General features: G+C 37.9%; 1 protein-coding gene across 5 annotated transcripts in view; it reads right to left on the bottom strand.

Moving 5' to 3' along the window:
- Positions 1 to 15,377, bottom strand: part of spata17 (spermatogenesis associated 17) — a 327,736-nt gene that overhangs the window by 211,366 nt on the left and 100,993 nt on the right. For all 5 annotated transcript variants that reach the window (XM_069931278.1, XM_069931274.1, XM_069931275.1 and 2 more), the window contains 2 exons: positions 15,194 to 15,297; positions 2,824 to 2,947 (listed from right to left, as the gene is read on the bottom strand). In XM_069931278.1, the coding sequence (XP_069787379.1) occupies positions 2,824 to 2,947; positions 15,194 to 15,297 (228 nt within the window). The remainder of the gene's footprint in view (positions 1 to 2,823; positions 2,948 to 15,193; positions 15,298 to 15,377) is intronic.

Below are 15,377 nucleotides of genomic sequence, written 5' to 3' on the forward strand. Positions count from 1 at the left end.
ATTGAAGAACAATTCTAGCTGGCTGTATCATAATGTGGCATGGTAGCTGCAAACCATCAGAATGAAGGTCAAGATGGAGGGTGAGAAAAACTGCTGAGAAGATCACTGAAGTCTCCCTTCCCTCTGTCGTCAAAATCTACAGGGAAAAGTGCTTAAAGAGGGCTGAGAATTTTTAAGGACCCTAAGACACAGGAACAGAAGTAGGCCATTTAGCCCATCAAGTCTGCTCCTCCATTCACCCACTCAGCCCTACTCCCTTGCTTTCTCCCCATAATCTGATACCCTGACTATTCAGATCAATCACTGCTTTAAATACATCCAACAACTTGACCTCCACAGCCACCTGTGGTAGTAAATTCCAGAGGTTCACCAATATCTGGCTAAGGAAATTTCTTTGTATCTGTTTTCAATGGGTGCCTTTCAATCTTGAAGTTGTGCCCTTTTATTCTAGTCTCCCTACCATGTCAATCAATTTTACACAGCTACTCTGTCCAGGCCTTGCAACATCCAAAAAGCTTCTATGAGGGCCCTCCCCCCCCCCCCCCCCATTCTTCAGAACTCCAAAGAGTACAGTCAAAGAGCAATTAAATGTTCCTCATATGCCAATTCCATAATTCAAGGAATCGTTCTTGTGAATCTTCTCTAAACCTTCTCCAATGCTAGACCATCCTTTCTTAAATAAGGAGCCTAAACTGTACCCAGTTCTCCAAGTCAGGCCTCACCAGTGCCTTATAAAGCTTCAACATCACACCCCTGCTCTTGAATGCTATTCCTCTAGATATGAATGCCAATACTACTTTTGCCTTCTTCAACACTGATTCAATCTGGAGATTAACCTTCAGTGTGTCCTGCATGACGACCCCCCAGTCCCTTTGCACCGCTGAATGTTTAATTATTTTTCCTCATCCAAATAATAGGCTGCCATTACCATCCAATTTGCAGTAACTTTGAGTCACTGACTTCATAGAAGAGGTCTGTCATGCTGGGAATCAGCTTCTTCCTGCAGACAGTGAGGCGTTGAACAAACCTAGAAACATGAATATTATTTTTCTATACATTTATTTTGAATCGCTATGTACATGTCATTTATGTGTTGGGTGTACTGTGTGTCTGTGTGCAATATGGTCTGGAGACATACATATGCAACCTGATGAAACAGTGTATATATAATCAGATGACAATAAACAAACTCAAAGATACTGTGACCTCCTTATACTTTATGTTCAACAATCTACGTCCAAAATTGAAATCTTGCCCTATTGGTTGCAAGCATTAAGGATAAAACCTACTTGTCTTGTGGATTGGCATTTTGGGAGAGTCCCTTTTGTCTCAAAGGTTCAAGGTGTCAATATAAGAATATAAGAAAATGCAGTCATATTTATGCCTTAAAAAGTTAAAGACTGAATAAGCAATATCTCATTTTTATTACAAATTCTCTTATTACCATTCTCTTATCTTGTTACAAAAACAATTTTATTGGCCTGTTATTTTTATTATGCAGCAAAGCTGGGGGTAAATGTTTCCGCTTCTTTAGGGCTCATTCATTACTCTAGTTTTCAATTTAGTTTCTTTCTTGAGAAGTACAAATTTGCTTACATCCTATATCAGATTATTTTTCTTCTGCTTTGTCTTTGAAAATAAGTTATTCATAAAAAGTAATAGCTTTGAAAACACGAACAAACTTGAAAACCACAACAGAACTTTCCTTATTTTCATCATTCAACAGATTAGAATAATTTATGCAATTTTTTCAACCATAATTTAATTGTATAAAAAATTAAATGACTCCATCTTTACAGCAGCTTTTAACTGTACAGTATTGTTGGTAGAGATATTGAAAATCTAATAATGCAGTTATGTATTTTCTTTTTAACTATAATGTGCTTATGTGGATTAATGTCCATGATGGCATAAAATTGATATGACTCCTTTCTGAATTATATAAATTTATATCTCAGCATATGCAAGATAAAATATTTTCTATTAATCTAATATTTAGGGTTACTGTGAATATTGGACTGGCAAATAATATTTTTAATAAGTATAAAAATTAAGGAATTAAAACAAATCATAAATCGTACACCTGTAATGTGATATTTGAATTATGGGTTCAGCTTACTATCTGTGTCAACTTAATTAACTTCTATATCACATTTATTTGGCACAGTACTAAATCAAATTTTAGCAGACAGACAAACAAAAATAGTTTCACTGCATTTACCATTTTATCCTTCCACGTACTCAGTCAACTATGCTACTTAAATGAAGGCCACTTTGTTTTGTTGTAGCAACATCAAAAAAATTCTTCCAGACATTTCTAGTCACATTGATTTTGAAAACCGGCTGCTTTATGAACCTAAAGCAGTCTTCATAAAGCAAGTCTGTCAGTTGCAATTAACCTACACTTTGGAACTCTACCCTACTAAAACAGTTGCAGAAAAGATAAAACAATTTAAAAAAATGTTTTACTATCTTAGTTTAACAGCTTGTTGGCTAGAGCTTGACAACATTACAATACAAAACAAGGCAGTCAAAATGAGTTGTTAGGCTGAGGTTATGCCCTTCCTGTTGTGTTATCTGCCAGCAGATCAAACTGCTGACTTGGACTCTTTCTGCCAACAATGCTGATGCTTCCAGTATGAAGATGCTGTCACCTAGTAGTCATGGTGCTTGCACTCTACAATAGAGAAGCACTAAATTGAACTCGAAGTATTGTCTTTGTGATATCATTTCAGCAAGTCATGTCCCATTCAGCCTGATAGTTTATCTCTGTCAGGCAGGGACCCAGGCGACTATGCAAGCTGTCAGGACAGGTACACAGACCTGCTCAGTGCTGAGGAGGTAATGCATCTTTCGGGCTTGGTAACGCTTTTTCCTCTCTTCCTCTTCTATAATTTTCTTTTCCCATTCCTTCTTCTTTGTCTGCTCATATTCTTCCAGTTCTTTTCTACAATTAAGCAGAGATTTACTTTGTGGATGAATTGAATAAAGCAACTTTTATAAAACCCTTTGAGTTTTAATGACTATTTCAATTATAACTACCCTTACCATAATATTTGAATTAAAATACCAATAGTGAATACATCTATAATTTCCAGAGAATATTTAAGGTGATAAAAATAAGTTATTTTGTGAAATACCTAATTTTACTACCTTGTCTCTGATATAGTTTATTAAAATCATATAAATTTTAGAGAATAGCCTGTTTGCTTTTTTATATATAATTTATATAAGACCTTGAAATCAAATGATTGTAGTCATCAATACAATTTATACTGTATTGCAACTTGACAATATGACCTCTCCTGACCTGCTTCACAAACCTATTATTAACTGTTAAGTAGATTTGTAAAGCTGAACAAATTTATTTCCAATAAAAGGATCTCTATCTATGTCTCTTTGTGTGACACCCAACAAACCTCATTAAATCTGTCCATTTCAGTTAAACCCAAGGTGTTAGTAACATCGTTGACCTCCAAGTCCTTAAAAAAAGCTCCTCATTACTTAATCCAGTGCAGAATAAGTTCAATCTCAATACAACAATGGAGACAACAAATAGTCATATGTTGTCCAAGGAAGTATTTGCTATCACTGTCAATATCAAAAAAAGAATAGGAAAGATATCTTCAATACCAAAATAGAAAAATAGCAGATTTATCCAAAAATATGTGAGTTTTTTTTCAGTAAATTGATTAAATAATAAGTGCTTCATTAAATCATTTAATTACCCTTCCTCAATGTATCAAACACCTATTATATCTGTTTTAATTACACATATTCTTTTTGCCATTCACTTCAGCGATGGACATTCTGGATTCTATAATATATAACTATCCAACAAACAAGAGCTAAGCATATTCATTTACAATTTTAATACAAAAGTAGAGATGATTTTAAATATGTGCATCTTAATAAAATATTGCCACATATTTGTTGACCACCTGAAAAGTCTTATTTTATAAGCAATAATATCAATATCATTCATAAAATGACTGATCATTTAGGCAATGAAAATTGCCCTCAAAAATTATTAAAATGTAATGATGTGATATTTAATGTAATACAATTTAAAACTTTTTGCACAGTTGCCTAAGAATATAGCTACATCTATTTATATTACTTGAAACAGATACTTTGAATCATGTACATTTTAATGAAATGAAAGAACATTGCTAAAAATATATTCAATCCTTGAAAAGTCTCAAGATAAAATATGATTCTTAAAATGCATTTCAATTTCTTTAAACAACTATGCATTATGAAAAACTAGTACTTTGGTATTACTGACTCACATTTAAGTTTGCACTGAGGTCCTCCATTCTCAACCATGCAAAAATTCTCTATGGCTATTGAAGAGTTAAATTAATTGCCTCACAAGATAAAACTTACATACAAAAAAAAAATATCTGATTATGGTAGTAATAATTGCACAGCTGTTTAGCCCAGATAGAGAAATAATTCATGTAGGCAATAGGCCGTGGTGGCAATGACATTTTGCATTTAGTAAATATGCAAACTGTTCATTCCTAATTACCCATACTAAAGGATGCCCTTATTAAATGTATAAACTAAAACTGCCTGCTTGGCAAGTGATAAATTATTATATTGTACAAAACTGCATTACAAAATTATGACAGTGAACTTGGGTCTCCTAACTTCATTAAGAGATTTTGCTGAAAAGTTGAATGATCAGAAAAGATGGGTACTGTAAGATTGCCATCTATGGAATGGACTCAGAGCAACTGTTTTGTACGATGCAATTACAATGTCCCAAGCCAGGTTGCCTCTAGAATAAATTAGGAGCAATTTAAAAGAAAGTGCATTTCAAGACGGTGCACATGAATAAAATGTTTGCTTTGACTTTCGCAATAAATAACAGTGGCTTTTCAGAGCTCCAAGCTAAAGATGTTTTATTAATGTCATGACTCAGCAACAGGCTAGCTAATTTTTAATTTCATGATATCATTTGTTTGAAACAAGCAGAGGTCTATTTTTCACATATCCAGCTAGAGGTTAGGACTGTACAAGCTTACCAATTGCACAGTCAGCCTTTAAATTAGTGAAATCAATTTATCACAGTAACAAAAGGAGTGTTAATTTGAAGACATATTAAAGACTACACATGGAAGATAATAAATATATTCAACCATTGATGTAAACAGCTCACATGAAAAATTAGTAGTTCTGCCTTCCCAAAAGAATGTTACTGTAAATTGTATTGTATTGTCTGTTAAATTTCATGCTCTAGTGCTTTTGTGATGTTCCTCTAAACAGCACTAGGTGCAGTCACGCACCAAGGTAACTTGTTCTGCATCCATTATACAGTCCATTTCATCTAACACTGCATGATACTATAAATGTCGCATAACTTAGCACAATTTCAAAGCTTGATAAATTTATAAAAATTGTACTCTCTCCTTAATTATGAAAAATACTTTTCCAGTGAGCTTTGTGCATTCCAGGATTGGAATTACACAAAAATAATTTCAAATTTACACTGGTTTCCCCACATGTCCTACCACAGAAACATGTACTTAAACTTTCAACCTATTTCCTTTGCCAAGTTCATAAAACTTGTGCATTCAACATTACCATCAATGCTTCATTCTGCAAATGAACATTTTTTGTCTTTAAATCTTCCAGTAATATCCAGATGAAATGATTAGCAGGCAGATGGTAGAACATGTTCAAGAATGTGCTTAAAGAAGCAGGGATGGCATAATGGCACAGCGGGTGGAGCTGCTATCTCACAGCACAAGAGACATGGGCTCAACCCTGACCTTGAGTGCTGTCTGTGAAATTTGTATATTCTCCCTGTGACTATGTGGGTTTCTTTTAAATTCTCCAGGAGCCACCCACATCCCAAAGATGGGTAAGTGAGTGGTAGAAAACAAGAGGAGTTAATGGGAATGCGGATAGAATAAAGTAGTGCTACGAGCTCAGAGCACCCCAAAACCTAGCAGCAATAGATATTCACCAAGACAAAGGGTTACTTAAACAAACTTTGGTTTTAATTATCTTTAAACATGAAAACAGGATCACATTTTGAGTTATCACTTTTGACATATAATTTAACCCCCCTTCTCAATCTAAGCGCACGTATATATGTAATGTGTGTTTAAGTTAAGAAAAAAATTTTGATTCACAGTCCAATCTCACTTCTCATTCCTCCAAGTGCACTGGTTGCAGGCAATTCTTATACTGGGCACAGAATTTAACATTTATAAAATTCACCAGGCTTTGGTGCTTGAAAGGTAAATGGTTACTGCTCAGGAAGGTTCTTGTAGGTTTTCAGAGAGATTCGTTGTACGCTGACACCCACAGCTGATTTACTTCCATCAGCCGCTTCAGTGTCTTGCCAAAGAAACTTGCCCCTTCAGGGTTCTCCAGATGATAACCTCTTTCTTTCAGGTCACCACAGAGTGCCTTTTTGCTTCTCTTACTCCAAGTGAAACATTAGACAACCAGTCATCTCCTTGCATGTACCACAAGGGATTTGACCAGGCTGAACTAAGCACTCACAACCCATCTTCCAAATGGGGTTTTCCACAAGTTTGCCAGCTTGTCCTGTTCCAGTTGCTGCTGCTGACTGTAACACTGTGGAACTGATCTCTCTCTCTCTCTCTCTCTCTCTCTCTCTTTCTCTGAAAGAAAGCCTCTTTGATTCTCTGCTTGCAAAACCACATGGCCCTCTTAGAACAGCAAGTTCCACACCAGACAAGCTCTTTTATCTGTTGCCTTTTTGTAAAAAGAAATCCATTAGTGAAGTATTTTGGGCGCTCTAACAAAGCTTCTGCAAAGACTGTAGGCCCCAACATGTCCAGCATGGGATAGAGCTTCAGTATTTTAAATAAGATCTCTTTTAAAGTGTTTGTTTGTGACCTACACTAAAATCTGTCTCAATTTAACTCCAAAAAACATATCTATATTCTGTCACAGTAGTAACAGCATAGATCTGATGATTGGCATGGACACGGTTGGCCACAGGTTCTGTGTTGTATGACATTTAAGAAATGCTACATCCCCAAAGACTCCTGGGAAACTATAGCTCAAAAGCAATCAATATAGAGGAGCAGTCGGTTGGTTGCAGAACTTCAAGGCCGTGCAATGGGAGAACAAAGAGATCACACATAATCAATAGAAGGAACAGGTCAGGTCACAAACTGTTCCATCCGTGGACATGTCTGCAGTTCCCAAATTGATCTCATTGACTATCTCAGAACCTATAAAACTGGAATGGAACCAATGATTCCAAGGGTCTGCCTTTAGCTTTATGCAGAACATGGATTTGTCCACAACCAACACTATTTCAGCTATTTAATCAATCCATGAACACTTTGTGGGGTGGGGGGGGGGGTTAGGTTTGATAGTTCTCAAACATGGATAACTTTTTGATCATACAAATAGCCAGTTTCACTGTGTATTTTAATGAAATGCTCAAAAAAAATCTATTAAATGCCATTTAAATTAGATGTAATGAGTTCTGTACATGCTGCACTAAATATCTGGGTGTAGATCCATTAAACCAGGATTTGCAATATTTTAGGTATTATTACAAGCTCCCATTTCACTCAGTGTGAGCATCACTTTAAAGGCTAGTATAGGCTGCAACCATTCACAGCTTTGGAGAGACTGGGTGGAATCAGCTAGTACAGGCTGTACCCAAATTCGCTTTTTCCAGGAACGCAGGTGGTGAGAGAGTGCTATTTGTGGAACACTGTAGGAACAGGACTTTATGATCAGCGGCTATTTTATCAAACACACAGCAGGAATGACTCTGTGGGATAATGGACAATTCCAACTGAGATTTGACAAAATTGAAGCTTATTGATTGATTGATTTTCAATTTGATTGATTGAATTATTTTTTGAAAACCAATTAAAAGGCTTGCGTGTGTGCGAAAACAGTAGCCATGCATATTGATAAGTTTTTGAAATCACCATCCTCTGTGGGCTGGCAGAGTCCAAAAAAGGATGAGTTGGTGGTTATTGCCCAAAGGTTGGGTCTTGTTGCAATAAAGCCATCTATAAAAAAGGCAGAGATCTAGAGAATCACAGGAGAAGGAAAGTTTGGAGAGGAGGAGTGAGAACAGTTTCCCAAGAGTAAATCCCTTGAGCAGCGGTTACAATTGGAACATTTGGAGTTCGAAACAGGTAGATTTGATGTGAAGAAAACAGAGAAGGCAGTTTGAGAGAGAATAAAGGAAGTTTGAGCTATGTGAATTTGAGCTGGAGCTAGAAAAACATAGATTTGAGGCAGAGGAAGCTAAGAAGCAAAGGAAGTTTGAGAGAGAGAAGATGAGAAACAGAGTTCCATCTTTTGGTCCTCGTGAGAGATTTGTGACCAGTAGGGAAGTTAGGTTAGTTCCTCCATTTGATGAGGTAAGATTGATAAATGCTTCAAGTTTTGAGAAAGTTGCTACGATTTTAAAGTGACCACAAGACTGTTGGTCCCTCATGTTACAAAGTATGATTAAAGGGAAAGACCAGCAGGCTTACAACCGAACAAGTTATTGTATAGCAAGCCATGCTTAAAGCTTATGAATTGGTTCCAGAAGCTTATAGGCAAAAATTCAGGAATTTGAAGAAATTGGTGAACTAGTCTGACATGGATTTTGCATATGACAAAACTGTGTGCTTTGACCAATGGTGCACATCAAAAAAAAAGATGATTATTACAGACAGAGAGAGCTTGTGTTAGTTGAGGAAATTAAAAGGTGTGTTACTAATGACATAAAAGCATATTTAGATGAAAAGTGAGTGGAAACTTTGCAGAAATCTTCTAAATTAGTGGATGAGAATGCTTTAACCCACAAGGTTAATTTTGTACCAAGTAGAACCTTCCAAAAGGGTAATATGGACTATCCATATAAAGTTAGAAAATAAATCGGGAAGTAATGTTAAGGGTAAAGATGAAGGGAAACAAGTAAAGGAAAAACCTTTGGGTCCCCTTTGCCACTATTATAAAAAACCTGGTCAAGTGATAGCAAAATTTTCCATGCTGAGCAAAAAAGAAAGGAGGCAGTGCCAGATGCCAGTGTTCAGAGATTTAAAAAAAAACATAGAAATCAAAAAGATTCCAGACCTGCTGATAACATTAGGGATGAATTCAAATATTTCGTGTCAGAGGGTTTGGTTTCAGTAAAGGAAGGGTCACCACAAGTGACATTTGAAAATTGTGGCTGCCCAGTCACTCGTGTTGGACAGTGTTTTGGAGTTTGGTGATGAGACTGCTATGGGTGAAATAAATTGGATTCGCGGTCTTGGGGTCGATACATCTGCGCAGGATAAGTTGAAATCAGCATGAATTGATGGACCTGTTACCAGTGTTTACCAGTGGAGGGAGTGTTGTTGTTGTTAGGAAATGAGTTTTCAGAGTGTTAAGTTGTTCCTGCAGTGCGGTTGACAACATGATTCCAACCATGGAACTATCCTGAACCCCCGAGTCCCCCTTTGAGTCCTAGTAACCAAGACCCACAAGAAGCACAGGAAATTCTGGAAGAGCAAAGTCCACTAGTTCTAAGGTGCTCGACTAGAATAACCAGGCCCCCAGACAGACTCTATTTGTAAATAATTGTAAAAAACTCGTGTTGCTGAATGTGGTCTCTGTTTTCACCCGAAAGTTCTCTTCTGAAGGAAGGGGTGCATGCAGTTAATTGGAATTCACTGTCTATGGGTAGATTAGATGACCAGCCCCTCCTCTTGGCTCTGCCCCCATCAGTCCCGATATAAACCCTGTTTTCAGCATTACCTCCAATTTACCTGAAGACCATTGTAGATACTGGCTGTTAATTGTTTGCTAATAAAAGTGTGTTTGTGCCCCACACAAGTCTATGAGTACTATCAATCACATTACAACCTTTTCTAAAGATCTTGTGAGTTGTGTTGGCCAATTGCCCAAGACAAAAGCTGGGAATAAGTATTTGTTAACTGTCATGTGTATAGCCTCCTGGTTTCCAGAAGCAGTATCATTGTGACAAATTAAAGCTAAAGTTCTGTCAAAAGCTCATAAAATTTTTCACTTTAGTCGGTTTGCCAAAATAGATTCAATCAAACCAGGGAAGTAATTTCATGACATGGCTATTTCAACAGGTAGTTTATAAATTGGGAGCTAATCAAATCATATCATTTACATTATCATCTACATATCATCCAGAATTTCAATGGGCCTTGGAGAGGTTCCATTCAACCCTCAAAACATGAAGAGTACTTATTGTTTTGAGAATGAGAAGGACTGGGATGAGGGTGTCCATTTGCATTTGCTTTTGTTTACAGTGAGAGAGACTGTACAAGAATCATTAGGCTTTAGTCCTTTTGAGCTGGTGTTTGGACACCGCTTGAGGACCATTACTGCTGTTTAATGCGTTAATGAGTATGTGCAGTTGAATTTGTTAGATTATGTTTAAAAGTTTAAAGATATTTGTAGCAAGTCAGTAAATTAGCTCGAGAGAATTTGAAAGTGGCTCAAGGCAAAATGAAGGCCTGGTAAGATAAAAAGGCTAGAGTGAGAACTTTTAAACTGGGGGATGAGTGTTAATCCTTTTCCTAACAAATTCCAATCCCCTTATGGCAAAATTTTCAGGCCTGATTGAGATAGAGTCAAAGGTGACTGAAGTAAGCTACGTAGTTAGAACACCTGATTGGAGATGTTAAATACAGAGTTGCCATGTCAACATGTTAAACATCTTATATTGAGAACTTGACTTTTAGCAATGCATAGCCTTCACCAGTGGTACTGGTTATTGATAGATCTAAGGAGTATAGGAACTATGAGATGGTATAAGCTGACTCTTGTGAGGGTCAGTTCAAACAAAGTCCAGGTTTCTTCTGTCTAATTTGATTGTTTTACAGAATTTGGATGCTAAGTTGGCTCATTTTCAGCCTCTGAAAAAGGAGCAAATGAAACAGCTATGTTTAAAATTTATGAACTTGTTTCCAGATGTGCCCTAATAACTTATCATGATGTTGATTTTGGAGATGCAAAACCTAACAAACAACTTCCATATCAAATGAATGCTGAAAAGTGCAGACTGGTAGATCAAGAGATTGCATATATATTAAAGAATGATATTATTAGACACTCAACCTTAGATTGGAGTTCACCTCGTGTCCTGATGCCTAAACCAGATGGGATGGTTAGATTTTATGCTGATTATAGAAAAGTTAATGATTATAGAAAGATTATAGAAAAATAGAATAATACCTAGTGTCGCCGAGAATATTCTCCCAGAATCACAGTGCGGCTTTCGCGCAAACAGAGGAACTACTGACATGGTCTTTGCCCTCAGACAGCTCCAAGAAAAATGCAGAGAACAAAACAAAGGACTCTACATCACCTTTGTTGACCTCACCAAAGCCTTCGACACCGTGAGCATGAAAGGGCTTTGGCAAATACTAGAGCGCATCGGATGTCCCCCAAAGTTCCTCAACATGATTATCCAACTGCACGAAAACCAACAAGGTCGGGTCAGATACAGCAATGAGCTCTCTGAACCCTTCTCCATTAACAATGGCGTGAAGCAAGGCTGTGTTCTGGCACCAACCCTCTTTTCAATCTTCTTCAGCATGATGCTGAACCAAGCCATGAAAGACCCCAACAATGAAGACACTGTTTACATCCGGTACCGCACGGATGGCAGTCTCTTCAATCTGAGGCGCCTGCAAGCTCACACCAAGACACAAGAGAAACTTGTCCGTGAACTACTCTTTGCAGACGATGCCGCTTTAGTTGCCCATTCAGAGCCAGCTCTTCAGCGCTTGACGTCCTGCTTTGCGGAAACTGCCAAAATGTTTGGCCTGGAAGTCAGCCTGAAGAAAACTGAGGTCCTCCATCAGCCAGCTCCCCACCATGATTACCAGCCCCCCCACATCTCCATCGGGCACACAAAACTCAAAACAGTCAACCAGTTTACCTATCTCGGCTGCACCATTTCATCAGATGCAAGGATCGACAATGAGATAGACAACAGACTCGCCAAGGCAAATAGCGCCTTTGGAAGACTACACAAAAGAGTCTGGAAAAACAACCAACTGAAAAACCTCACAAAGATAAGCGTATACAGAGCCGTTGTCATACCCACACTCCTGTTCGGCTCCGAATCATGGGTCCTCTACCGGCACCACCTACGGCTCCTAGAACGCTTCCACCAGCGTTGTCTCCGCTCCATCCTCAACATCCATTGGAGCGCTTACATCCCTAACGTCGAAGTACTCGAGATGGCAGAGGTCGACAGCATCGAGTCCACGCTGCTGAAGATCCAGCTGCGCTGGATGGGTCACGTCTCCAGAATGGAGGACCATCGCCTTCCCAAGATCGTGTTATATGGCGAGCTCTCCACTGGCCACCGTGACAGAGGTGCACCAAAGAAAAGGTACAAGGACTGCCTAAAGAAATCTCTTGGTGCCTGCCACATTGACCACCGCCAGTGGGCTGATATCGCCTCAAACCGTGCATCTTGGCGCCTCACAGTTTGGCGGGCAGCAACCTCCTTTGAAGAAGACCGCAGAGCCCACCTCACTGACAAAAGGCAAAGGAGGAAAAACCCAACACCCAACCCCAACCCACCAATTTTCCCCTGCAACCGCTGCAATCGTGTCTGCCTGTCCCGCATCGGACTTGTCAGCCACAAACGAGCCTGCAGCTGACGTGCACTTTTTACCCCCTCCATAAATCTTCGTCCGCGAAGCCAAGCAAGCAAAAGAAAGAATGGGGTAACAAAGACAAATGTTTATCATTTCACTGGGTGGATAATAGTATGGATGAGGTTGGAAGATGGACTTATTAAAAGGTTATTGGTGTGTTCCCTTTTCAGACAAGTAGATGGAGATTTCTGCATGTGACCTCATCAGGGTTATATGAATACAATGATTTACTATTTGGAATTTAAAAAATGCTCCAGGGTCATTCCAAAGAATGATTAATTCTGTGATTCAAGGATTAGAACAGACTGATGTTTATACAGATGATTTGGATATGGGCAATGACACTTGGGAAACACATATCTTTGAGATAGAGAAATTGTTTGACAAAGCCAATCTCACTGTTAATTTAGCTAAAAGTGAATTTGGCCATGCTACTGTGACTTATCTTGAATACGTTGTTGGTCAAGGCAAGTTGATGCCTGTTCAGACAAAAATTCAGTTGATTTCTGAGTTTCCCAATTCCATGGGTAAGAAAGCTGTTGGGAGGTTTTCGGGAGTGGTAGGGTATTAGAGAAAGTTCTGTAAAATTTTTCCGATAACACCCTTCCTTTGACTAATGTTCTGAAGAAGGGTGAAAAGTTTGTTTGGACAGAACTTTGTCAGGAAGCATTTGATAAACTGAAAGCCATTTTATGTCACCAGCCAATGCTTTATTCATCTGACTTTGAGAAGCCATTTTTTTTTTGCAGTAGATTCTAGTAATGAAGTTGCGGGTGCAGTTTTATTACAAAAGGTTGTTATGACATTGACCATTCAGTGAATTACTTATCCAAGAAATTCAATGAACATCAAAAGTATTATTCTACCATAGAGAAATAATTATTGTCCTTTGTACTGGCTTTGCAGCATTTCGATGGTTACATCTGCACTGCTCAGGGCCACTTGTTGTGTATACTGACCTTAATCCCTTAGTGTTCTTGAGTAAAATAAAAAAAACAAAAATAGGCAATTGTTACACTGGAGTCCAATTCTGCAGAAATATAATTTGATGATAATTCATATTAGAAGCAAGGATAATATAAATGCTGATTGTCATTCAAGATATTAAGTTTGCAATGTTTTGCAGCAAATTGAAACTTATTATTTGTATCCACTGCTGAAAAATGTTATATTTGTCTGTATTATATCATGTGACCATAGTGAATGTATTGTTTTAAACATTGTAGGTTGCAGTTAAAATTTTGCTCCCACAGATCAAAATTTTCTTTGTTAGGGGGAGATATTATAAGCTTCCATTTCATTTAGTGTACCTCTTTAAGGGCTAGTGCAGGCTACAACAATTCACAGCTTTGCAGAGACTGGGTGGCATCAGCTAGTATAGGCTGTAACCAAATTTGCTTCTTTGAAAAGGAGAAAGGAAATTGGGGACTTTTTCCAGGAACACAGTTGGTGAGAGAGTGCTGTGTGTGGATCACTGAAGGAACAGGACTTTATGACCAGCTGCCATCTCATCGAACACGGAGCAAGAATGACTCTCTGTGATAATGGACAATTCAGCTGATTAACCATGTCAAGGGAATTATTGAACCGCACTGTGACCAAAGGAAAGGGTACTGTGACCAAAGGAAAGGTCACTTTGATTGACCTTTATCTGGGTTTTGGAAGCATCGTGGAAGTTTCATGTTTCACTTCCCCATGAAAGGAAAAGGGGAATTCTGGCAACTGTTTGTATGAAAGGATATTTCTCTGGAAGAAACTCGATGAAGATTCATGTGTTTTTGGCAATCCAGTCACTCAGTCTCTCCCATATCCTTTGTAATTACTTTTGAGCATCAGTTTAAAAGTGTGTGTCTGGACAATGGATTTCTAAGACTGAACTTTGGAATGACTTTCCAGAGTTGGCCTAAGCTCTAATTGTTTGGGTAACCCACACACACACACACACACACACACACACACACACACACACACACACACACACACACACACACACACACACACACACACACACACACACAGAAACTCACACACATAGTTGGGTTTGATTTGATTAATGTGTTATATTATTTGTAGTTATTAATAAATATAGTATTTTAAAAGAAAAAGAATAACACTACCTTGGTGAATTTCCATTGCTGCTGGTCAGTGACATAACAGTATTTATACAAGGAGAGATTAATATAAGGGAATAGCAGGTTTCAGAAGATGCATCTTGGAAGTGCTGCAAATAATAAAATGGCTACATAACTACTATACTACTATGTCTGAGGAAATATCAATGTACACAATTATATCAAAGTTCCCAGCAAATTGGATATGGATTCATGCCAAGATACAAATCTTTTGACAGCACACTTCCGGCATCCAATGGTTCTAGATAATAGGCTCCAAGGCTCTACAGCCTATTGAAGATATGTTAGTCATCACCCAGCATTGTAAGTTGAAAGGCTGAATGCATTTCTTACTCTGACTAGTATGAACAATATGGTTGTAATATACTCATTCTGGGAGCTCATCACCCTGAGATTACCTTGCTAAATGAAGCAGCTTACCTTACAGTCTGATTTTTCAAGCTGAGGCCTCTGAAATACTTTTTCATTTCATAGTAATTCTGGATATATTTTCGAATATAATATCCACGCCATCTTTTCTGGACCTAATATGGCAATTAAAAACATACAAGTTATTTTCTTTGCAGGTGACAGAAGTACATATAGGAGAATATTCTGGGTTCAG

This window comes from Narcine bancroftii, chromosome 4 (assembly GCF_036971445.1).
Source record: "Narcine bancroftii isolate sNarBan1 chromosome 4, sNarBan1.hap1, whole genome shotgun sequence".
NCBI classification, from domain to species: domain Eukaryota; kingdom Metazoa; phylum Chordata; class Chondrichthyes; order Torpediniformes; family Narcinidae; genus Narcine; species Narcine bancroftii.